At 45.3% G+C, this 26,445-nt stretch overlaps 1 protein-coding gene across 6 annotated transcripts in view; it reads left to right on the top strand.

The window, feature by feature from the left end:
- The first annotated feature begins 1,196 nt into the window (after positions 1–1,196).
- Positions 1,197–26,445, top strand: part of LOC119186654 (uncharacterized) — a 46,301-nt gene continuing 21,052 nt past the window's right edge. For 2 of the 6 annotated variants that reach the window (XM_075893491.1, XM_075893467.1), the window contains exons 1-6: positions 1,198–2,866; positions 9,032–9,124; positions 13,798–14,169; positions 19,024–19,176; positions 23,046–23,189; positions 24,045–24,233. In XM_075893491.1, the coding sequence (XP_075749606.1) occupies positions 9,063–9,124; positions 13,798–14,169; positions 19,024–19,176; positions 23,046–23,189; positions 24,045–24,233 (920 nt within the window). In that variant the 5' untranslated portion in view covers positions 1,198–2,866; positions 9,032–9,062. Of the gene's footprint in view, positions 2,867–8,427; positions 8,632–9,031; positions 9,125–13,797; positions 14,170–19,023; positions 19,177–23,045; positions 23,190–24,044; positions 24,234–26,445 lie in introns of those variants that run through there. The other 4 variants (XM_075893480.1, XM_075893474.1, XM_075893472.1 and 1 more) reach the window with 4 other exon arrangements.

Raw genomic sequence — 26,445 nt, forward strand, 5'->3', positions numbered from 1 at the left:
CATCGCTTCTTCAGCGTGCAGGTGCGTGGTGACATCCCGTGGCGGCCGCAGTAACTATGTAGCTCATCGTGCTCAAGTGAGCCAATGGCCGTGAACTTAAGGTTTTTGACGCGGTGGTTCGGGCTTGTGGCATCGTGTATCGAGAGAAGGGTGAGCGAACTGTAACTGACAGTGAGAATTAATCGTAACCTCCAGGCCCCGTGCTGCGCTATAATGTTTCGCTCGCTTGTTAATTAGGAGCCGTCGCTACCAATCGGCAGCGTTCTTGACGCTACCGAAAAGTGTTGCAGGGTACCTTTAAGTAAAGGGGAAAAATTTGGCCCCGTATCTGCATGTTAATCTGCAAATGTTGTCGAAAGACGATAGACTTGCGTGGGGAGAGAGTGAACAAAACATTTATTTGATGTTGTGCTCTAGAAAATAGGTGAATGGTATTCTGGAGGCGCTGCGTCAGAGTGCCTCGAGCGTCCACGACACACGTGAGACATGACAACCATCTGGCAGTTGTCTTGGAAAACGAAGCGCATATGGCTCTGAGACGGGTGTGCGCGCCCGTCTCAAAGGGGATAAGGTGTAGAACGCAAGGCGACGGGTAGGTGCCACCACCGTCTCGTCTTAGCAAAGCGTTGAAAAGACTCGCCTTTTCGTGCTAGCTTTGCATGGTCAACGCCGCGTGATAAGTGCTGCGGTCCTTAAAATTACTTATATATGCCTTTTCTAGTAAAAGACGCACATGCAGAATATATACGTGTTGTTATGGGGCCCCAGACATGCGCAATAATTGCTTCTTTAATTGACAATTGTACAAGTATGAACGCTAAACCTTGAGTAACATTGGTGGGCGCTGCGGATGGGGTCGGCCGGTTCAAGTACCCGGTGCCGTTAAGGGTGGACAAACAGACAAATGGGCAGACAGACAAACCAAAATGTTTGCGTCGAAGGTCCCCAAGAAAGACTATCGTCTTTAAAAAAGAGAAACCAACAACAAGAAGGAAAAAAAAATAACGTCTTCGTGTCGCAGACAACCACGGAGCGGCAGCTGCGGAACTTGCGTGTGGAAAACCCCGAATTCAGCGACGTTCTGAGCTCCATGGACATCCAGTCGCATCGGCGCGAGAAGCGCAGGGTGACCAAGAAAGTAAAGAGCTTCGACGCAGCCAGCTACAGGTGCGCAGTTTCGTTCATCTCCCCATAACAGCGTTTATTGGGGCGAGCTTCTATTTCTTGGGTTATCTCGATTGTAGAAATGTTCCGCGTTGTAAGCTCGGATGTGTACAACTTGAACTTCCATTATTTTGTGACACGTGCACGTGCTGAACACTGCACTGTGTGGAAAGCAGTACCAGGCAGTTTCGGACCGGGTCGCTCTCTTAGCACTTTGATTATAGAAAGACTCCACATGGCTGGTGAGTGACTAAACGTTATCCGAAGCTGCCTGCGTAGCTTGAACTGTGGTTACCTTTACGTATACTATTGCTGCCGCATGTGTTTCGCCGTGCACTACATCGTTGTCGTTGTTGTTTAGAAAAAAAAATAATTTTCCTGTATTATGCGTGTTTTAGATTTTTCTGAATTTTTCAGCACTACAGAGCCGGTTCGAGACTGCGGTGTGGTCTGTGGATCACAAGAGTGCCTAGGTGGACAATAATTGGGTAATTAATGAATGACACAACTAATTACGTTTCGTACATCCAACCGATGAGCCCGATGCCTCTCAGTGCATACGAGTTCCAAGTTCGTTGAGCTATTTCACGGTTATAATTAGGTATAGTCTGTAATCTGTGCGATTCCAGATTTAGTTAAATACGTACGTCACATTGTGGTCAGACCGCCCGAATGTGGCTTTGCGATCTACGAATCGACTGTGTTAAATGATCCTTGTCGCTTCGGTGGTGTAAGGTCGGCATCCCAATATTACGGGACGTGTGGTCTGCCATTCAAAGAGTCTTGCATCCTCAACGCCTGAGCTCTTGGGTAAGGTCGTGTTCACTGGGCGTTCGCTTAGTCGAGAATCATGCCGCCGCGCTGCAGCAGTGATAATTGTATCGAAGGGCGCGGGTTCGATTCCGACCTTGGCGGTCGCATATCGATGGAGGTGATATGCTGGAGGTCCGTGCGCTGTGCGATGTTGGTAGTGCACGCTAAAGAATCCCAGGTGGTCCTTTCACTGCGCCGGCTCCCGTAGCCTGAATCGCCTTGGTACGTTAAAACCGGGAAGCCAACCAACAAAAGTTCTGGCGGCGTGGGTGCCCGTACACTGGCTGCGCAACACCGTTCCCAAAATGGTTCGAGAAAGCACGAAAATGCATTGGCATCGGAAAAGGCACCGCCACAAAATGTCAGCGCTATAAACTAATTGTAGAACAGCTGCCTTCGAGATCGTGCCCACCAGCTCGCTCCACTATACGGCTGTTGCTTTCCGATATAGAAAAAAAAAAGAGGAGGGGGGCGGGGGGGTTTCGAGCGGCTTTTTCGGTGTCTAGACTTAGCGGTTCCGGGGCGTTTCTTTCTTATCGCGTTCGTTGAAGAACGGCGACATGCGCTCTCTGGATGCGCATGCCGACGATGACGTTTCATATCGCCCCTGTAGCCTGCTATCGAAGAGCGCGTCTCATGCCTTGGCGGCTGTCACGTGGACCTTGCTTCGAGCCCATATACAGAGCTACACATCGACCAGCTCCTCTATACTCGTCCTACGCATATAGCGGACGTTGTCGTACGCGCAATCCCTTCTGCAGTTTCTTTTCCCAAGAAGGTGCCGGCTCAATGAGAAGACGACGGCCGGTGCCCGACTTGGACGCACGGTCCTGGCTCCCTGGTTCGCCTCGGGGACAGCACGGAGCGATGCTACGCTGGCCTGAACAGGGTGAGTTTTTCTTTCATAAATTAGGCTGTATTAAGCTATTATCATTTTTCCCCGTGCTCGTTTAGTTCGTCTAATCTTTCTCTATTATGTATTTCGTGTAAAGTACGTATCCAGACTTGCTATAGGCGAATGTATAATTTGCTAGTTACTATTTCAAGTAACACATCTTAAGTGTCTAGCTGTCCTCCAAGTTTCTATCTGTGGCCGAACAACGTGCTGTCGACCTTTTTCTCTAGACGTAAGCTTGACAAAGATGGTTTCTAATAATGCTCGAGAAGCTGAATCGCTCGCATTAGAATTGCTTATTTCTCGGCCAAAACAGATTTCGTATCGAGCAATTGTTTCATAAAAAGGCACCTGACAATTTGTTGTAGCTAGTTACCTGCTCAACTGCATCGCTGCAATCAGTGTTTCATACTCGTTTCTCATGCGTGATTTCCAGACGCTAGCTCAGTTTTAGATAATAGGCAATGTGGACGGATGCAGAGCTTTCAGTATAGATATTGGGCACTTCCTGCCACTCCCTTCTACCTGAAGGGTCGTTGAAACTTGTTAGAGACCGGATTAATGAGCAAGTGCAGGGAAGTGTTTATTGCAAATAAATGTGTTTATAAAGTTTTTTTTTAGAAGTCACTCTCTTGTATTTAAATTGCACGCTAGTTGGGTAGAGATAATGCGTTCTTTTTTTTACAGAAAGCCTTACTTTTCATTGTTCGGAGTGTTGTCCCCCATTCTTAGTTAATTATACCTTAGGAAGATACGCCATAGGTAACTAGTGTTAAACTACGTGGTAACGTCAGTGGGCAATTAGGTGGATGAGAGCTGAAGTTTAATGTCATAGACAGCAAGCATACATATATTTTTAAAATTTATATCTGAGAAGTGGCAAAGCTTTCTTCTTTCTTCTCTCGCCTTATCCACGCGCGCATGGTTTATAGCGTATTGCTGTTGAGCCAGATTCGATGATGCGCTCGAGGCGTTGCGCAGTTATCACTGTTGTCACGTGACCTCATTTTCTGTTTGGGAACTGTCTGCGATAGATCATAGGAAGCGCGCAATCTGGGCACCGGTGAACCACCCTCGGGGGGAGGGGGGGGGTAAAAAAAAAAAAAAGGCGTTGCATAGCTTGTAGTTCTGCCCCATTGAATTCCGCATGTGCGGAAACAATTTAGTTCATAAGCCTCTGCCATCGTGTGGAAACAGGAAACAAGAAACTGAAACTAATGGTTATGTATTCTCTCATTACAATTTCCTTCTCTTTTCGTCCTTTATTATTACTGCATGTTTCACCCAACATCGCCCATGCTTAAATAAATTTAAAAATAAAGCTGTTCGGGCTCGACGTTACAAGTGGCTTTCACCCTGTGTGGTCATTTAGCCGTTATTCACGAACGGTTAGTAATTGTCTAATAAGAAGAATGATAAGTAGCGGACAGCTGCTCAAGTTGGTTCGAACAAACCGTATATGTGAACCTAATTGAAAGGAATCCTAAAGGTAAAAACGATGAACCAAGTTAGAAACTGATAATTCATAAATTAATTGTTTGAACACTCTGCTATCGTTAATTTTACGCTCGTAGATTTATTGGTGGAAGTAAAAAATAGTCAGTTTCTAATGATAAGCAGCTCATGGCGGAGTGCTATCCGGTGTGCGTGCCAACGTCTTATGCGCATGCGCAAAAGCTGGCCCAAGCACTGCCAGAACGCGTGCGTGTTCCGGCCTGTGTAAGGGGCGGGATAAGACGCTGTGGTCTTGGGTCTCTCATAATCATATGGTGGTTTTATGGTGGTATATATATATATATATATATATATATATATATATATATATATATATATATATATATATATATTCTAAGGGAAATGAGTGTATACCTAAGGGATCATATTTCCGTGTTTTGACACAATATTATTGACATCTAATAGACAATACTGCCAAGGAATGTATAGGGGAAGTTATGAGAACGAGTGTAATCTAAATAAGAAAAGTGGGTGAAAAATAACTTGCCGTGAGCAATATATATAATATACCCTCTTCCTTGCAGAGGCTGTCAATGCCAAAGTCATGCTAAATGTGGGGGGGGGGGGGTGATGATTTTGTGTAAATTTTCGCACGTGGTTAATACAAAAACAGGGATAGGCAAGGACCGGTACCTGTGAACTTCGTATAATTGCTCACATTGCCTCAATAAACTGTACTCCCATGGCCACCACTTAAAAACTAGAACTTGGCCCGACGTTTTGGGACCGATTCAGTGCCTTCGTCAAAGGTGGCTAGCCGTTTTTTTTTTTTTTTAATTCTAACGTTAAAAACTGTTGACCAAGAGTGGCTGGAGAGTTTGCTTTTTAGCGTACTTTTTACCCGGTCAGACAGATGTCTGTCGATGATGTATACCTTGAAAGCATACATTTACGGCCCCGATCGCCTTCGTATGCGGCAAATATCGCCTTCGGAGAGCGACGGCGCGTTGGTAGCTAAAGTCCCTACTTCATCCGTAGCAAGGTAAGGGCGCAATATTGATCTCCGCGTGGCCCAAAAATGGACCGCAATTCAGCATGATGCATCAGTTTCCGGAAAGCGGCTGCCTCCTCGTGGCATGATCGTAAAATTCGAAGAGCGAACAGTGTAAGAACATGACGCGCCATCTTCGCTTTCTTATCAACGACAGCAAGAAAGAGAGATGCGCCCCCCACCCCTCCTACGTGCTCTTTCGGTCCCAGTGTGCTCCGAGGCGAGATGACGATAACAGCGCCCTGATATCTATAGTAGCGAGCTGCCACTCCTCGGCCGGGCGCTGCGGCCCAGTAACTACGGGTTTTCCCGCTCACTTTAATCCAAGTACCAGCTTAGATAATCTGCACGCCATTTAAGTAATCTGAGCGCCGAGCTATTTAATCCATGTGCCAAACATTTAATCCAAGCGCCACCTCAATGAGGCCGCGTGCCAGTGAGATTAATCCAAGTGCCACCGTGTTTAATCCACTTGCCAGTGACTTCAATTCAAGTGCCAGTCAGTTTAATCCATGCACTGGAAACACAAGCTTGCCGCTTTGCAGAGTATAAATGTCAGAATAATGTAAACATGCAGTAAGAACTCTTCCCTCGCCTATACATGCTTGCGCTTATGAAATGATGTGCGCAGTGCTATTTCCCGCTAACGTTTTGGTGTCATAGCTTCAAAAATAAAAAAAAAAAACGGTGTGTGTTGATTGCATTTACGGGTACTAAATGTATTTGCTCATAGAGTTCATGTTGGTCTATGCTTCGTCGCTACTGCATTATTCCGGCTACCCATCGCATATGCTTAGATTCGTGTCGTCTGCTAAGCAGACGGCTTTTGGCTGCTTATTCGCTGAGACATTCGCGGTCGTCTGCTCAGCCCGGCGATAACAACGGTGATCGACAGATGGTCACCAGGGCCTTTGTCAAGCCGTTCTCGCGGCTTTTAGCCTTGGCGACCTTCCAGTTTTTGTCTGGTAAATAAAGTTTGATTTCATATTCATTCGTTCTTAAAATTGGAAACAACCATTTAAAACTCAAGTTGCTAATAGTAATGATTTATTCTACCTTTCGACTATAGTATTTTATATTGTAGAAACTGCATTTCAAATTCACTGCCATTTTTACGCCTCGTATTGGGCTGTTTGTGCATGGATTAAACTGACTAGCACCTGAATTATAGTCATTGGCAATTGGATTAAACACGGTGGCACTTGGATTAAGTTCACTGGCACGCGGCCTGATTGAGTTGGCGCTTGGATTAAATGTTTGGTACATGGATTAAAGAGGTTGGCGCTCAGATTACTTTCAATGGCGTGCAGATTATCTAAGCTGGTACTTGGATTAAATTGAGCGGGAAAACCTGTAGTAAGCGCGCGGAAGGAGGTTGGTCAGGCGTAGGAAAGATGCGCGAGACCCACAGGGCGCGGGTTCGCATCCCGGCTGCGGCGGCTGCATTTCCGATGGAGGCGGAAATGTTGTAGGCCCGTGTGCTCAGATTTCGGTGCACGTTAAAGAACCCCAGGTGGTCTAAATTTCCGGAGCCCTCCACTACGGCGTCTCTCAATCATATGGTGGTTTTGGGACGTTAAACCCCAGATATCAAAGATGCGCGAGCTTCTTTGGGGGGGGGGGGGGTAAAAAAAAAGTTGACTGGCCCTTTAAGGTCCCTTGGTAAAACGAATTGTTTTATGTGGGAATCTTACACAGACTGTGTGCGATGGTGGCCTGAATCGGAACACACCCCCGTAGCTGCGCGTGTGATGAACGCTACAGCTCGACGCTAAAGGCGTTGGGTGGCGCTGTGGAAACGCGGTCGAGCGTGCACCGTTTACGCTGTGCCTGATTTGTGGTTGCGGCCACCGTGGTTGCGGCAGTGCTCCAGAAAATGCGTGTTACCTTCGCGTAAAGTTCAACTACGGTGTAGCCAGAAATTTTTCTCGAGGAGGGGAAGGGGTCAAGTATACTTTATGTATGTTTGTGCGAATGGCCGCACGATGTGTGCGTGTTTACATGTGAAAACGTCAGTCATCCCCTGATGAAGGGAGGGCCCCTCCCGAAACTGTTGGGAAATGAATATATTTATCCTTGTTGACAACGCTCCCGTTGTGCCATATCCCATACCTTCACGAAGACTAACTGGCCCATTGAATTATTACTCCCACTATATATATGTATATATATGTATATATATATATATATATATATATATATATATATATATATATATATATATATATACACACGCGGACATAAGACCCCAAGGAGCTTGGAGACCAAAACATTTGCGAGCAGCCAGGGTGCATGCGTAGAATTCAAGCGAAGGGCGAGAGGAGCGGTGAAGCATTGCACCTTCCTTCTACACTCTCTCGCACCACATGCTCCATTTGCTAGAGGCGAGGATAAGGGCGCGCGTCCCAGCTGTTACTATGGGAAAGAGAGAGAGCGGCACGATAACAGCTGCCGGCGCGCGGACTACGCCGGATGCCTGACATAGCCCGACTAGGAAATGCATTCGCATTTAAAAATCTAAAATTAGTGTGGGCCCCCGAGGCGTCTTGGGTCGCCAGCAAAACGACGCAGACAGAGCGTTGTCCACGACGCAGCCCGCGAGTCGCATAATTTGAATTTCGCCGCTCTTGGCGCCTCGTGCGTTTGATCCAACGCCGCCTGCATTTCACCCAGTTCTCAAACTGTACTGCTCCTCCGAGTGCACCAGCAGGCAATCCAATGCAGCTTGGGGACCCACTGTCCTGGGTCAAATTCCCTTTAATAATAGGGTGCTTTAGAATAGCGTACGCAAACTTTGCGGGCGTAGCGTTGCGGCCGTCACTTAACGGAAACTCAACATGCTGGCACACAACATGCGCAAAGCTTTGTGTTGGCCAATATAAAACTCTATTATTGATCCCCCCCACCCCGAAAAAGTTTGTGGTTACGCCCCTGACTTGCGCATCCTCTTTGAATGTCGAAAAGCTACTGCGGCCGATTCTTCTCGTAAAAGCCGAGGAAAACAAAGCGATGCAACCACGAACGAGGGCTCGCGCGCTCTTGTCGTAGGCGCGTTCGGGTCCACGCGACTGTCGACGCTGGACGCCGGGTTTCGAGCTCTCCTGCCTGGCGATCGGACCTGCGCGTCTGCGGGTTCCCTGCGGTCATCGCGGGGTCTCGGGAGTCTCGAAGGCGAACCCGTCGTGGCTGCGGCTCCTGCGTGCCAGCCTCGGGTGTCGTACCGCAGGTTTCGTCTAACGAGTGCTTTCAAAGGGTACGAGGCGTCTTGGACGGGTTTCGTGGTCGTTATCGCGGATTACGTTCAAGCCAGGTTGCCGTGTCGGGCTGTATAGTATACGTGTTTCTGTAAACAAGGGGCGGAGACCGCGCTCGAGGCACCCTTTCTCGTGTAGTGCGTGGCGCGTGCCCACGTTATTTTGTTCTAGGCACGATTTCGAATGATTTTGAATTTCTTAATGGTTGCATTACATTTTTCGTCGGCTTAAAGGCGTCGCACAATCAACTATACCTTCGACGGTTGGCGACGCCGTCAGCGTTTTTGGCGAGTGAAATTTAATAGATATGCTCTTTTGGCTGACTGCGTCCGCTTCAAACGCGGCGTGCGGTTCTTCTTCTCAGATTCGACCTTTCGGTTTGTGTGCATTACTTTTCAGTTCCTCTGCACGCTGTTTAGCTGAGTGAAGAATGGAGGCCGACGAAGAGCAAGGTAGCACAATATCGGAGCCCCAGGAGCAGTCTGAAGGCAGGTGAGTTGTAAACTGGCTTTTGTGTAGTATTCAGCTTAGGTCAAGGATAGTAGTTTGTGATGCGATATTTACGAAAAAAAAAACTCGATGTTTTTTTTTTATTGTCCAGATCTAGGGAATCGTGAATGCGGTCTTGCAAAGCACATGGCTTAGTTAAACAGTTCCCACCGTACGAGATGTCATTTCCCCCAGCCCATAGTCGTGGCAGGATTTTCTCTTGGGGGGGGGGGGGGGGGGGCAAAGCAGTGGTGTAACTTTGGTGAGGGCAAGCTCTGCCGAGGCCTGAGGGGGATAGGTACTCCTTTCGCAACGCCTCTCGCCCTGTCGATACCGCAGCCTTCACCCACTTTTCGTACAGGCAAGGTGGTCGTTAGTGAACAATGTAAATGAACCAAAGCGTGACAGTGGTGCAGTTATGATGAACTATAGGTGCAGGTAACAAATCTCTTCCTTCACCACAATCGCGCTCTGTCTTGAAATTTGACTGTAGCCTTGAAAATTTGCCAAGTTTCCTATGTAACATTCAGTAACATTGTGAACCGAAAGAATTATGCTTTAGGGGCGAAGCTCCTTATAGCGGCCCCCGCTCGTCCCTCGTAGTCGTTGTAGTAGTGGTAGTGTGTAACCAGTCTTACATTTTGACCTCCAAGGTGGTGCCGATGAGAGATTTCTTCTGTGCGTTGTTTAACAATAAAAAATTCGCAGCATGCGCGTTAACTAAAAGCCGGATTCTCCTGTCTCTCATTCCCCCTTAGCAGCCATTGGCATGTACATTGAGCACTATCTGACAAGAAAGGGTTGCTACGTTATACTCGCTGAGCATAACCTCTTTAGTTTTAGAAAGGTTTAGCGAGCGTTGGGCCGCAGTGCCATGAATACAGTGAACTAGTATATACTCGAGGTGGTCAAAGGTGGGAAGTAGACGCGAAGCGCAAGCCGTAAGAAAGTGCGCGTGTGCCACCTCTCGTTTAGTCCTTGGATTGTCCGCTGTATGGCGGTGCTTCTATATGAGGAATATATGATGAAAAGATGCGAGATGGTGGTACTTGGAGTGTTGAATAGTTGGACGAACGGACACACAGACAGATGCATGGATGGACTCGCGGATGGCTGCACCGACGGATGGACGCATGGATGGACGCAGGGGCGGATGCATGGATGAACGCAGGGACGGACGCACAGATGGACGTGCGGATGCACAAACAGACGCACGCACGGACGGGCGATTGGACGCGCGGACGGTCACATGGACGGACGGATGCTTCGACCCACTCTCGATCATTCACTCCGTGGATATGCTGCCATTTGTTTTCAACTGTAAGCATAGTAAGATCTCTTGGACGCGTATATACGCTTCAAATGCGCTAGCGGATTAAACGCAGTTACGTCGAAACCCCGACGTGGTCGCTGACCGAGTCGTGGTGGCTGGGCCAGTGCCTGCCGATCAATGCACGCCTAAGGTCCCTTCACCTAGGGACCTTATGCATGCCGCGATCACAGCGTCCCTCGACTCGTGGTGTTGCCGCGCGGCGCAAGGCGCTCATATTGGTAAGTGCGTAGACCGGCCGTACCGACTTCTGAAGGATGAGCACTGAGGGACAAATTATCCGTTTAAAATTTATCGGCGACTACCTTATCACGATGAACATCTTCCGCTATCAGCTGGGCAGCATGTCTGTCAGCGCAAATGTCTGGCGGCGCAAACTCTAAAGCGCCGCCGTGCAGGAACGCTAGTGCGCCAAGGGGACGTCGAGTGCGTATTCGCCGCGCAGTCACAGCGGGCTCGCTGCTGTCGGAGCCAAATGCGGAGAGGCTACGGGCCGGATGAAATTCGAACGCGATGCGCGCGTCTCCTCGTCTCCCGGTCAAAGACTACCGCAACGCGCACGTATCGCGTTACGTACGCGGCCGCTACATCGCGTGCGAGCGTACGGGTGAGGTGGTCGCGGCGCTCTCGAACACGTTCGCAACTCCGCGAGACTTCGCGTCGCGAAATGGCGGCATCAAAAGCGTTCACCACCCATTTTGAGTGGATACGATAGCGTTCTACAGCAGTTAAAAGTATGGCCATAATCCGGCTAGTACACTTATATTGGCTCAGATTGGCCTTCAACAACACGCACTTCGATATTGATCTACCAGATGGCGCAACACGCTTCATGTTCGTTACTTACGCGGTTACTACGGCGTACTAAAAGCCCGTTCGTGGCAAACGGCGCCACCGAACGCAAGGCGCTTGCGTAATGCGTACGTAGCACTATTCCGCATTTTCCCTGTGCGCATTACGTCGCGTAGAAAGAATGGCCTACGTCCAATCTGAGCGATGCCGGGCTGTCCGACGTCGGCTGTATTGCGCCCTCTGGTCATTTGATGGCACTCAAGAATTTCATGGCTTTGGTAAAAAAAAAAGCAAAACGAAATAAAGGGAATTTTAGTGAGTTGTTGAGGCAACATTTACTATGGCATCATGTTTATATCTTCGCAGATAGTGGCAGTGCATGGCAGGATATGCAAATTTGTACTTGATCGTTACCGCATGCTACTGTTTAATGCATATTTACTCTGTGTTTTGGTAGGAACGTATTTATAAAATTCTTGTGTTATATATATTTTGTGTGCAGCTATAGCAGCAGAATTCATTGTACAGATTTGCACCATTGAGCTCACGGGCATTTCACTCAATAAATTCTTTATGGACGTTTCACACAATGAATTCTTGTCATTAATTCACATGGCAGCACTGCTGCATAACCTTTCTGCTATTTTACAGGTGAAGCAAAAAAATCGCAGCATATTCATGTAGTGAATGATGATGAGTGGGATGCTTGTCCCTCTGGCCATTCCATCTAGTGAACTGAACACACATACCCATCTCTCATCTTTTATGTAGTCTCTCCTTCCCCTGTGGCACATACTGTTCTATCCCCTGTGGCACATACCCGCCCATCCCCTGCAGCACATACCTGCTCTCTCAGGTATGTGCCACCGGCGGTTACACACAAGCCATGCCATAAGGAGCTTCGCTCCTAAGAGCATTGCAGTGCTTGCCTGCTTTAAGCACTTTGGCGGAAAAAACTGTGCCAGTGGAGCTGGTATGTGGAATAAAATCGGATTCAGAGTACATTAGTTCTGAAATTGTTTTATTTAGTTAAGGTTTGCTTTTATTATGGTGCAAGAATTGCTCGAGCCTTCGGGTGTAAAAAGAGGAAGCCCTTATTTTAGGTAAGCAGATTGCTGAAGAAAGTGATGTAGCTACTCGGTAGGGACTTCTGCGAAGGATCATGCTTCCTGTTTCACTGTAGTAATAGTGAACAAGCTGGCCATGCTACTTCAGAGCAGGAAACGGTTAGCTTATTCATATGTGCAATAACTTGTGTGCATTAAATATATCATATAGATGCATGAGCTTGGTCATGCAGCTTTGCGAAGTTGCCCTTTAGGGAAAAAGAACAGACTACAGGTGAAAAATGAACATAGCTAGACCATCAAGCAGACTCCTCCATGACTCCTTGCATAAGTATCGAATGAAACCACCTTCCTTTTTTCATTGTTCACATGCCAGATACATCACAGTTTAAAACTAGAACCTACCAAGTGTTCTTTGATTATTGCCCATTTTTCTGCTTTGTTTCACTCTGGTTCTTTCCTGTTGTGCCCATGGTTCTTAAAAGTAATGTGCATGTGCTAAATGAAGAAAACTTCTTGAGCGAACTTCAATTAGACAATTCTAGTTTTACAAAATTGTTCAAGTTTTCAATGAAGTGTTGAAGTTGAAATTTTGAAGTTTTCAACAAAGCAATGTTGGAATAAATGCTACTGCTTTTTTCTGTTTAACGAGCTCCAGTGTGCAGGGCACAGTTGTTTCCCATGACACAGTCCAATACCACTATTGTCACATGTTCACTTCAACAAGTACAAGAGCTTATTTTATAGCATAGTTTTACCATAGCCTCTACGCCACCAGAGTACCGCACAGGCCAGGATTTTACGCTGACAATGATGCTTCATTACCAGCTGAAGCTTGTTATGAAACTTGATTGTCGCATGCTTGATATCATGAGAAGCACCAGTTTTAAATATCGGAGCTTGGGCAGTCGTAGTGACTAAATTAATGCCATCTGCACTCCTAAGGGCACAGGTTGGGCAAAGGTCACTGCATTCTTCACAAAATGCTTCATACACGAGTACACATGCAAATGAGCAGCTGGACGAATTGGTAACAACGTTGTGATAACAAGCCCCAACATAGGTGCATCAGTAAAGTGAACTTTCATTTTAACAAGTTTTCCCGACGTCCCTTGAAATCTGTTCCAATGAAGTTTCACTGTAACCTGCCTTTTTTTTTTCGTCTTTCGTTTAATTCTTTTATAAGTGAGACTTGTGGTGTAGTGGCACTTAAACACTGCATGTATGAGATAGAAATGGGGGGTAGACTTGCAGGATAATACTGCAACTGCCCTGAACTCTTCGAATCTTTACGACAGGTTATTGATGTTCTTTCTCCTGCTGGGATGGCTTTTTTTCTCCTGCTCCTGCTCAGAGTGCTGTAATTAGCACTCTTTTTTTATATCTATTTTTATATCTTTTTTATATCTCTATTAGCAAAAATCAAACGCACAACCTCTATGCCACGTACAAAACCTCCATCTTTGATATTGCTGTCCCTCTTGCAGCAGCAGCGACCAATCGAATGCTGACGACGATGAGTGGAGGCCGTGCCGTCGCAAGGTCGTCCGTCGGGTCAACCTTCAACGGTCGCAAGCCACCAAGCTGATGTGGCAGCGCAAAAGGGCCGCTGCCGCTGCTCTTCTTCTTCAGCAGCAGCAGCAACATGAGGGTAACAATCCTGGACTAATGGGGCCTTCAGGTTCCGGTGGCTCAATTGGCTCGAGCCCTACCTTGGATCGGCAAACGGCAAGCATGAGGCAGTCTATGAAAGCACTTCCTATGAGTGCAGTTTCCAAATGCAAGCCAGCTGCAGCGCAGCAGCAGCCACCACCCACAAGGAGGCGCCGGTTCCCAGCCAAAGCAGCTGGTTCTCCAAGGTGTGTAGAGCACATCGCAATTGTTGCAAAGCAATTTGGCAATTTGGAAGTTTGTGGTGTAGAGGGGGCAAAACAATAGAAGTGGAAGCCAATTGTGAACAACAGAAACTTTTTGTCTGCATGAATGAAAAGGATGCATGAATAAATGCATTGAGTTGTCTTTTTGCCAGTGCAGTTATGTGGGGCATGACTCCTATCACATAAGACATATAGCACTAGAGTGGGGCATTTGCCAATCTAGTAAATTGCTCAGTGAAATGAATAGTTGGTTTTAATGTAGAGAAAAGGAGCATTGTATACTGCATTTAGCAGCAAGAGCTTAAATGAGAAAATTGAAATACAGTATTGAATGATGGAAATAAGGAAGTGCGCTTAGACCAAGTAATCTGTTCTTTTGAAAGATATGGATCTGGCCGTGTACGTTCAGAAGTGCTAGGTTGACACTTTTGATTTGGTGCGTGTGTGTGCGTGCATGCGTGCGTGTGCATGCGTGTTTAATTGTGCATGTGTGGAGAGTGCCACATCATACAATTTTCATAATTGCATGTGTGTGGTCACTTATTTTTAGCACAAACTTTATTAGTATTTAAATGCATATAACAGCTGTTACCTAGCACATACCGTAGTCAAGCAATTTTTTTTTGTCCACTTATTGCCACCATCAAGTGCAGGAAATGAATTGTACAGGCTTGAATACTACTAGGGAGGCATTTCCTCTATATGTGGGTGACATTTTACATGAAGCTAGTGCGGTGAGGGTGTAACGGTAGCATCAGGTGTTCCAGTAGCAGGCAGTGATAGTTGCCTAGGCAATTTTAACACGATAGCGTTAAAGAGCTCATTTTGCAGAAATACCGGTGTCAGTAGTGTTTGTTGTGAGCGAAAAATCATCCTATGTGTGACCGAAAAACCGATACCATTGCAAATCTTGCAAAAAAAATCCATTGCAAAAAATTCCATTGCAAAAAATTCCATTGCAAAAAAAATACCATTGCAAAAAAAATCTGGGTAGTGGGGACTGAACCAGAATTGTTTGGGTCCAAGTGGGGATCGAACCCAGGTCGTTTGCATGGCAAGCGGATGTTTTACCACATGGCCACACGCCTTTGCTTATGAAAACAATCAAAAGAACTTTCTTTGCTTGGAAATTCAGTGAAAGTAGCTTTCATGCTTCACAAACACATGTACTGTATACATGCATGTTGTACAAGCGCTCATTGCCAGCGGGCGTCGAAACATGTGATTATCATAATAGCTTATGGTTTAAAACCCGGAAACCATTGCGCCTATTCCCTTAAGGCCACGTAAGGGAGTGCATAGCAAGTTCAAAAAGGTTTCATGTATAAGTGTTCGAAGTACGCACTAGAAACAGGATATCGCTATTGCGTTCAACTCCTTAACGCGAAGCTTTAGGGTCCTTTCATTTTTGGAGAAGCCGTGAACAGCTGCAAGTAGTTCTGCATGGTCAAACACTATAAGTGGTGCTATGTCGTGCTGATATTGCGCTGTAGACATTTCCAAGCAAGCTGAAGCTTCACCCTTCTCCTTACGCTCGCTTCTCTCTCCTACCCCCTTACCAGACTACACTGTACTTTATGTGGCTATACCATGCTTTCTTTCTCTGTGTTTCTTTTTCCATTTCTCTCTGCAAGAAGGGCAAGGTAAAAGCTTGCGATGAGCAATTCATAATACGAGTGAAGGGGGGGGGGGGGTGTTGGAGCCAAAGTTTTTACCTGTGGGCTTTTCCAGTGAGGCTTAGTTGCTGCCTTGACAAAGACAAATCCACTTGTCGAAATGTCGGCGCCAGCACCCACACCGTGTTTAACATGTACAAATTAAAAGAAATTCGTATTCACATATTTTGAAACAGGTTGTTGAACAAGCAGGAGTTGACTGTGCGAATGAGAGCTTTATTTAGCGCAAGGGCTAATTGAATGCAAGCATGCGATCACAGCACGTCTTTTTCTTCTTCCTCTACTCGAGCTCATGTCCACTGTACTCGTTACAATCACCTCCGGGCGATGAGGAAGCCATCCTGGCGACTTAAGGACAGGTGTACACAGAAGGCTCATGGCTTGAGCCGAGAGATGTCTATGATTCCTTGTCCCCGACGGTGCTTGTCCGGAGATGCGTCCAGCGGCTCGACAAGGTAGTTGACAGGAGATGTTTGGGGTACAACTCGATAGGGATCATGGTACCTGGATGAAAGCTTGTGGGAAAGTCCTGGGGGAGTGGAAGGAATTCATAGCCACACCAGTGAGTTCGGAGCAAAGCTCATAGGTGTGGTTGACGTGTCGTCGCGATGTTTTTGGCCCGTCTGGTCGTGTGACGTGAACGCACGAGCAAGTTTCCGACATTCTTCAGCGTGTGCTGCTGCTCGAGAAACGGTTGTCCACTCTGAAGGGTCCTGTCGATAAAAAAGAATGGTATCCATTGTTGATGGCTTGCGTCCATAAAGAGGGACGAAAGGTGAAAATCCAGTGGTGCTTTGCGTTGCAGTGTTGTAGGCATATGTTGCAAAAGGCAGTATGCTATCCCAATTTGACCAAATGTACGATTAAAATGCTCTGTCATCCCATTAGTTCGCGGGTGATAGGCTGTGGTAGTGCGGTGTATGATGTGACACTCGTTCAACAACGCTTTGATGGCATGTGAGAGAAAAACGCGGCCGCGGTCGCTTAATAACTCCCGAGGTGCTCTATGCCTTAAAACCAGGTTTTGCAGTATAAAACATGCAACGTCTTTTGCGGTAGCTGAAGGCAACGCAGCTGTTTCAGCGTGCCGCGTTAGGTGGTTGATAGCGACAATTTCCCAGCGGTTGCTACTCGAAGTATAGGGAAGCGTACCGTAAAGGTCGATTCCGACACGATCGAAAGCTCGTGTCGGACATGGCAACGGCTGCAAGGGATCTGTGGCATGTTGAGCGGGCATTTTGAGTCGCTGACATGTAAGGCAAGACCTTACGTAATGGCGAACAAAACGGTACATACCGCGCCAGTAGTACCGCAGCTGCAAGCGAGTGTATGTTTTTAACACACTAGCGTGGCCACACTGCGGATCATCGTGGAACGTGGCGCAGATGTCGGAGCGCAGATGTCGGGGAATGACGAGCAACCACTTGCGGCCGATCGGGCTGTAGTTTCGGCGGTAAAGCAAGTTATCCTGAATAGTGAAGTGTTCTGCTTGACGGTGAAGCATACTGGAAACTGGAGCGGGCGTCCGGTTTGAGTGAAAGTCCAAAAGGCAAGAAATCCAAGCATCTTTGCGTTGCTCGGAAGGCATGCCCGAAATGCTGATGGCCAAGGCAGCACTAGTGGAGATAGGCGAGCCAACAGGCTCTGAAGCCAATGGCGAACGTGACAGGGCATCGGCGTCGGAATGCTTCCGGCCAGAACGGTAGATAACACGGATATCAACCTTACATGTTTACGCTGACCGTCCCGTATAGGCTGTATACGAAACAGCTCAGAACGTTTATATGATGCCGCTGCCTGCACGACCATTTACAGTAGCTTATTCAGTGAACAGTGCCCCTACCGTCAGTCAATGGCGCACTTCAGATAATCGGCCGATATGTTTTTCATGTGGCATCCCAGGCCACATAGCGCGTTTGTGAGCTTATCAACTGCGTTCCACTTATTGTACGCGCTCACCAGTTCATAATCGGCAAATCCACATCTTGGTCCTCTGTGCCACCAAATATGGGGGGGGGGTCGCGCTGCCGGAGAGTGCCAGCGCAAAAGACAGGCACAGGTGCGAGATATGGAATAGCGGCCTGGGACGGCCCCGGATCAGTCATTGCAGAAAGTCGTTGGAGTGTACGGCTGCGAAGGTCCAGGGTGAGGACCACATGTATCCCAGCACTTCCACTAGCGCAAGGGCTAAGTGAATGCAAGCCTGCGATCGCGGCACCTCTTCTTTTTCCTCTACTCGAGCTCCATGTCCACTGCCCTCGTTACAATTTGTACATGTTACTCATATGTGTTTTTTCAGTGTAGCATGGATTATCAGTGCTCATATGCAGTGAAAACTACAGCAGACCACAACACAATACTTGCTCTGTAGCAAGGCTGGTCCTTTCTTTTATTATATTTAGTAGCTGCCTTATGCTCCTTAAAGCGATCTTGGCCTACTTCAAGTTTAATTACCATCTTTATTTTTTTTGCCATCAATGTAGAAAACCTAAACTTGTTAAAGGAAATCTAATTGAAGATATGTAATTGTAGGAAAAAAAAACTTGTTTTTGTATTGGTGTAACACGGCACACATGAACTGCTAAACAATATGTTTGAACAGCGCAACTGATCGTGGACAAAAAAAAAAAAACCCTCGCATACACTGCGCTTACTTTGAATTGGAAATGTTTACTTTATCTACCACCTGCATGTATTCATGTGCAGATGAATGTTTCTTGCTTATTGAAATAAGTATTTTCAGTTGAACTTATGTGTTGGTGCATGTCTGTGTGTACGTACATGCGTGCACGTGCGCATTTCCTACCTTCAGTGTCTGGTCGCTCTGTTCAGCCCGTATAATAATCAACCAGCTATCATGCCAACAGCTAAATGAAAACTGCAGGGTTTTTAGTATGGACTTGTAACAAGTCATGGAAGAAATGTCTTGCACAACCAGTATTGATTATACCATTGTGGTTGAATACTTTCTGCAAGACAACTCTCTCTGCATTATTTGTACCAAACTCTGTGCACTTGTTGGTGACTAACAGCGCAATACAACCGGAATCAAATAGCGCTCCAGCTGGTTTAAACGTAGTGCGCCAAAACGCTTGGTACTATCTTCGGGCATCGGTCTGAGGTCGCATGGAACTGCAGCTTGGCTGTGTTTTCGTCACAGCAGCGGCAGCAGGGCCAACGGTGGTCGGGGCAGGACCAAACGCATGCAGTCTCTCAACATGAGCTGGCAGCAGCGGAAGCTGGCCAGGCTTCGCTTGGCAAGGCTCAAGGCTCGTGACCCTCTCTCTCGAGCTATCTTCCGCCGTGACTCTGTGTTAGTACCCCGCATGCTGCTTCCTTCCTGCATGATTCTTTTTTCTCTACTCTCTTCCCATCATTGCTTGTGCTTGATTTCAGTATGCTTGTGCTGGCTTATACTAACGCTTCTGAAATAAGTGCAAATGGCACGCTGTTTGCTCTGCTTTTCCAGATAGTGTGTTGTCAATGTGGCCCTTCATTCATGCGACTCTCACTTACAGCAACTAGACTCGGTTGCTCTCTAGGAACAAAGCCCAGGATCTCGCTCAGAGAGGCACTAAAGTGACACATTAGGTCAGTTTAGACAGGTAGATTACTCTTTTATAGCTGTGCTGCCATTAAGCTTGCCATCGTAGGACATCTATAAAAAAAAACAGAATGAGTCAAATTAGCTGAATTTCGCTCTGAGCATATGCTTGTGGATACTGGCAGGACTTTGGGTGCCTCAAAACACTGTCAATAATTCTTGCCAATAAACATTTGCTTATGCCCTACTAGGCGTTGTCAAAATGACGCCACGGCGAGGTGGTGCGATAAGTTGCAACTTGAGCTGCATCGCCACCTGTATTTTCTATTTGCTCATTTCTTTGCATATGTGTCTTTGCTTAGCAAGCATGTTCTTGTGGTGAGAGTAATGACTTCAGTTTTTGTGATATTGTAGTTTAGTGGCCCTTTAAGATTTAAGTGGACTTTTTGACACTTTCTAAACATACAATTGTGTGTACATAACTTTTTTTCTAATTCCGTCGACAAGCTGCCAAGAAAAAGCAAAATGTTGACGTTTGGATGCAATGGACCTCCTGTGTATTGACCGTGTAATCATTTACCTCCATATTGCAATGTATTGTTATGTATATACAGACAGCATAGCACAAACAGCTCAGTTCAAACTAAAAACTCGTGCAAAAAAGCATTCGTACACAACAACAGCACTGCAGTTATACGTAAGAATATCTGTATTATACACCCAGTGACTGCAGTTTTTTATTGGAACTCTCGAGTGAAATCACTCTATCAAATATTTTCGGGTTTAGTTTATCCCAGTCTTCAATTGGTTTTACCAAGAAAGAATGCTTGCAGACATCAACTCTGGATACGCAAGTTCTTGCAACATAAGGGTGGGAGGATCGAGGTGGTACTCTGCCTTGAGGCCACAAGTAAAGTCTGGGATCGAAGTTTACATACCATGATACAGTTGATAAAAAATTTTAGTCTTGCTGTTTTTCTGTGTGAAGCTAACCTTGTAAGGTTTGCCGTATTAATCAATGCAGTGACGGATTGATTCAGTCCTTCTGTACTTGGACTGTACTTGATACTTCAGTCCTTCTGTTCTGCACTCGCTCGATCTGATTCATTAAGAGTTAGTCGGTACGGATCCCACACTCCAGGGTGGGTCAAACAACCGTTGTGTAAGCCTTAAGCTTTAGATGAGGAGATGCCTGTTTTAGCTTGCGTAGTAGCATTCTCAGCTTTTGCTGAGCTCATCCACAAATGTTAGCAACATGCTCACTCCAACTTCAGTTAGGCGTATAATACCCAAGTACTTTACCTTCATTGCTCCAGTTGGTATAAGAAGTTTAGAATAACTATGGAAATTAATGAGATGCAAGTACAGCTAGTTTTAGTGTCTGGACTACATTCATTTAAGAGTCCCTGTGGCAGTCATTAATAAAATAGTCGCCAAATGCAGAAGTGGTCTTGCTGCAGAACGTAAACTTTGCGTGTTGGAGTAATGTCGTACATATCGCAGGTGTCCTGATATAGCATACAAATTTGGTGCAAGGGGATCAGGTTAGTTAAATAACTGCTCCAAACTGCACCAAGAGATGAAACATCTACATCGTGCTTCATTTTGGAAAAAAATCTAATATGGGGTGAGTGTACACCAATACATCATTTTTGCAGCCTTCCGGAGCGAAAGCATGTCAAGTTTATATGCGCTAAGAGAGCTCTTGCAGAGGTGATGGAACCATGAAAACGCAGCAGCCGATCGCCTTGTGGCTAAATAAAAAGCCCGCTTATGTTCTTGGCACCGTTCCGAGACAATGGGGTCATCGTCCCTCCGACTCGCGACTCCTACGTAGAGCGCGTGCACGTTGATGTAGACTTGTGTGCATCTGGCATTGACATGGCTTCTGCTTTTTAGAGTTGCACAGGACTATGGAATTAATGCAGCGGTCATTCTACGTGTTAATTTCACCTGCTGAGAAATGGAGACGAGGGCTACTTGTTACGCTGTCAAGCAATGTGACAAACCCTTGCTGTGTAAATAGTTTATCTCAAGTGGCAGATTAGCATTATTAGATGAGTACATAGAAATTGTTTTGGCATTGGAGGAAAGTAATGCTTGGTACAAGTACAGGTTTTTATAGGACAGCAGCCTTTCATTAGTTTGATTGCATGAATTACAATAAGCGTATATGTATGTCTGAACTGACCACCAAGTGTTTTTTTCCCCATTAATGTCTAATCAACTTCAAGAAGAGGTCATGCAGAGCCTTTGTTGTAATATGGTACTGCATTCGGGATATATCGACCATTCTACTTAAAGCAGAGGCCTGTTGCATTTTGCTGAGAATATTCGCGACATATACTATAGTATATGCTGGTGTCTCGATCCTTCTTGACAGAAACCAAAGTTCATCTAAAAAAAACACAAAAGCATTTCATTATGGCAAACTTTGTTTAACATACGACATTGTTTTGGTTCTCAAGAGATCAGTCAATTATTAATCCCGATATTTAGCCAACTGGATTAGTTCATTATTAATCCTCTTATGTAGCTATCTGCCCACAAAACAGCAGTCCAAGCATCCTCTCCACTAAGCAAATCATTTACTTCACTATATTACATATGTTCAGGCTGTACTGAAAGTTGTGATCGACAGGATAGTATTTTTTTTTATACTAAAAAAATGTGTGTAATATTTACAGTTCGCGTTTTTATGCAGTCGCTAAAGCATTGAAGAAAGTTTGATTCACGTACAAAGATGAAATATATGAAATATTGCGGGCAAATGTGAAGTCGCACAGTGACCAGACGGAATGGAGAGGTGGGGGGGCACAAGCCAAAGAAGAGCAATAATTTAATTTTGTTTTCTGTAATTCTATAAGTAAACATGTATTCGTATATTTGTGTGTCAATTACATTAAACATGGTACAACTGTCAGAGGTATGGGAGTCCACATTCGAAATTGGACTATTAACTGCTTCAAAAGATGTGCTTGATGCTCTAAAGCTTGGTTTTGTTTGAATTTACTTAAAAACAGCTTCTGAGGCAATCTGTTGCGTCACTGCAAATAGGATTTCTGAAATATATGTGGTATTCTAGGTAAATAAATGTGCATTGTCTTCAATTAAGCTTTCGTGTTGCTAAGCATGTTTTATTATAAAATGGACCCTCCACACCTTTGAGCATCAAAGTTTCCCAAAAAGGCTTTTTATTCGCAAAACTTTCCTAAACGTGTATTGGTGTACAGCATTTATTTCGGTAATAAATGCCTACTAAAATTCTCATTGCACATTCCTTGTATTCCTTGCCCACAAAGCCGTCCACACATACTTTAGAACCGTAAATTAATGCCAATGTTAGCATTTTGTTGTGGGGGCCAATTCGTAACCATGATATTTACAGCTATGGAAATGGGTGCCCAAGGTGTGTGTGTGCGTTTTTTAGTGTTCAGAGAATGTGGGCAATTGTCAATAGGCAAGATAAAACATTTTTCTTTTTTGTGTATCAGTAGTCACATTTGCATGTGAGCATTTGCACATTTAACTTGCCTTAATAGTGTGCGAAGATGTTAACATGACACAAGGTTTTTGCTATACATGTACAGGATGACTCGTACAGGATGACTCCTGCTTGTCTCTTGCTTCTTTTGAAGGAGATTCTCGATGTGTTGGTCAGATACCACACTGGGATCATCGCTTGCTGGGAAGCCTTCTCTGAAGCCGAAAGAAGAGAGTCTTGATCAGAAGACTGCTTCACTTGTAGGTCTCAAAGCTTATCGACACATAAATCCACCTAGGTGAGCCTGTCTTGAACGCTCTTGAACTTGCTTCTGTTATAGAAATATAGTCAAGTCACTTTTGTTGCTCAAAAGAAGTAACTTCTTGCTGTTCTGTTGGCCTCTTCCAACTTTGAATCAAATGCAAATCTAAAGTGTCTTTTCTCAAAGCGAGGTCTATTCCAAATTCTATGTCGTTCTCTTAATTGGCTTCAGTGTATATTGAAGCTACTCGACCAAGCAACACAATTCGTTTCCGCAGTTTCAGTGACAAATGGCTGATAGATAATAGAACCAGCACATAACTTTTGATTCTTGAATTGCAAAAAGACTGAATACTGATGCAACAGTGGTGTGCCATTGTGAAATTTTCAAATACGAGGTGCGTTCAGTAAGAAACGTGATAGAGTGTTTAGTGGAGCGAATGCCAGGCCTTACTTGTAAGGAATGTGTTACATTTAGGCAATTCCTGGTTCATGTATCCCCACTTCCTCTGTGTTCAGCATTTTTAGTTACCAAGTTTGTCTATACAAGGATTTCTTGGTACTATTACGTAAACCACTCACCTACCAGAGGTCACGTAATTCAGTCTAGAGCTTTCCTGTCAACCCATGGTGCTGTTTCACAAGATTTTGACTTACTAGAAACCCCAATGCCAGGTTCCTTAGAAAACTAGTTCCTTGTACCACATGCGTTTTGTACTCTACAACTTGGAACGTGACTGGGTAGCTTGTCTGTCTGGCACATTTCATCTTTCTACAACTTCTATTCATGTAGCCAATCGCCTAACCTCTGGCCTTTTTGTAGCTGTGGTCTACCACCTTGCTCTGTGTGGTTTTTTTTTCTAACGTAGCACATTCAATTTGTTGCCTCCAGTGCCGCTCGTAGTGCTGAAATGGTGCAAGAGTTGCAGACAGATGATATAATGTTCAGTGGAGCAAAAGTGAGGCCGTACCTGGAGAGAGCATGTCGCCCCAAGTTGTTCCAAAAAGATGAATCCTCTGGATCTGAGGACCCTGAAGAAGATGAATGTGAAAGTGCTGCTATTGATCAAGCTGAAAAAATGTAAGTGGGTTGCCTCACCATGGAAAAAAGAACTCTTGCATGTTCAATGTGCGATAGTACTTGTGTGGTTCATGCTACAGCTGCCGAGATAAATTCGTACACCTTTTAAAGTTGCAAAGTTTACTGCAACGGTTACCTTTCTGCATTACTTTGCTACTGCTGAGTTTACTACTAAGAGAGCTTGCAGTACCTGAAGGTTACCCAAATGTTGCAGAGGTTACTTGAAAAAAGCTTAAACTACATTGTTCATGTACAATAGTAACAAAACTTGCAGCAAAGGTATTGTAAGCCGTACAAAGTTTAAAGTTCAGCGACAGTCGTCCATTTCGCCTTGTTTTCTTGCTAACTTGCATGAGGCATTTCGACATCTGACTGGATTGTGTTAAAGGGACACTAAAGGTAAATGTCAAATCTGTGTTGATTGTTTAAGGGGGAACGTGGGTTCTAAAATTTTTTTGCTAAATCTTAACCAAACTTCACTACCTAAGCTAGTTTTTCATGACGATTTCAGATCTCTAATTTGTTTCTTAATATTTCAAGTGGTTTAGAAAATATGAAGGTCTGAATCTTAATTAATTGGGTACTTCTTACGCGACTTCTTGGCAATTTATTCTTGCTAAATCCAAAAAGTGAAGGCATAATCCCAATGCTGGAGACTTGCTGTAGGGGGTGATGCTATTTTTATCCATTTGAAGGCATTTTATAAGCAAGAAAACGGACGAAAACTTATGGCCACTATGTTACAATAAATTTCTCTCGCTAAAATCTTCTGTTAGAATTTTTGAAGTGATGCTAGAGAAATAGAAATAGCATCACCCCGTAGATCATGTCAAGATGAATAAAATGATACCAACTTTGTCACATTCACTCAAGTTTAACATAGGAAAAACCCCCGTAAGGCTGACTGCGATGTGCAAAAACATCGAACTGAGAAAAACACTTTTGAAGTTTCTAGCAACTTTAACTTTTGTTTAAAGTGAAGCTACAGCAATATTAATGACATCGTTCTGTAGCTCTATATTATAGGATAAATGGCCATGCTTAATATCACTGTACCCACCCAGAATACTGCTCACAGCTTGTTCTAGAACTATAAAATAGCCATTGACTCAGCATGAGAATTATTTTTTTACTTTGTGGTCGTTCCAGTGCCTTGCTAGTGAAAGGAACACAAAAAAATCATGTAATAATGTTGTCTATCGATAGACAATAGATTTACACAATGTTTAGGTCTAAAACCAAGAATATTTATTTTTGCGAAAATTCTCACTATTTGCCATCATGACTGTTTACAGCAGACCAGGGCTGTAAGCAGAGTCCCCTGCTGGCTTACGACGCTTTTAAAGTCTTTCCTTTATTGAACTGCTGTCGAGATGCTCTCTTCGCAGTTTTTGCAGCCTGCTCTTCTCCTTCTCAAGGCTGCGATGCACCAAGTTATTTTTTTTTGGCAAGTTATTGCCAGCGCTGTGGCCCAGCTTCTCAGCAATTTCCACGTTGCTCTTGGTTGTGCCTTGGTTGAAGCCGCTGATGGCTTCGGCAACTGCCCTTTCAATGAGAACACTCAAAGTAGCACAATCTCGCATACCCTGTGGCACATAGCCGCTTTACGCGCCCGTCTACCTGTCCGTCTCTCTGCCAGTCTGTCTGTCTGTCTGTCCGTCCATGCGTCCGTTCGTGCGTCAATCTAGAGAACACTCCGAGTACTGCGATCTCGCGCGTCGGCTCCGCAAGGATGCATGCCGAGTTTGGGGGGCCTGCTGCCAAATCGTAGCGTGCAGGCTCTCACTTGGGTTCTGGGTGATCCCATCACTGCACCTTTCCAAGAGGGCATTGTCGCTCAGCCGCCTAAACACAGGCTCCAATGCCTCAGTTACGAAATCAGGCAAACTGTCCTGAATTTGCACCAGGATTCAGGGCCTTCAGGGCAAAGGTCATGCTTTGGTGCCTCGTCAGTTGAAGACATGTGGTTCAAAGTTGCTAGAACAGCCTTCTGCATACCTGGAACATCGTTCCTGTGGCTTCTCAATGCGTAGCCATAGTATGAGGTGATCTTCTTTATCTTTTGTTGTGTAAGTCTGCCCTTTCCACCAAGTGAGCCACCTTGAGCTTTTTTTTTTTTTCTCTACAAGGGTACGTAAGGCAGCTCCCATACGCTTGTGTGCATGATTTATGCAGTCCTTTTTGGCCACCTTTATGAAGCCGTACACCTCTT

This window comes from Rhipicephalus microplus, chromosome 1 (assembly GCF_043290135.1).
Source record: "Rhipicephalus microplus isolate Deutch F79 chromosome 1, USDA_Rmic, whole genome shotgun sequence".
Lineage (NCBI taxonomy): Eukaryota > Metazoa > Arthropoda > Arachnida > Ixodida > Ixodidae > Rhipicephalus > Rhipicephalus microplus.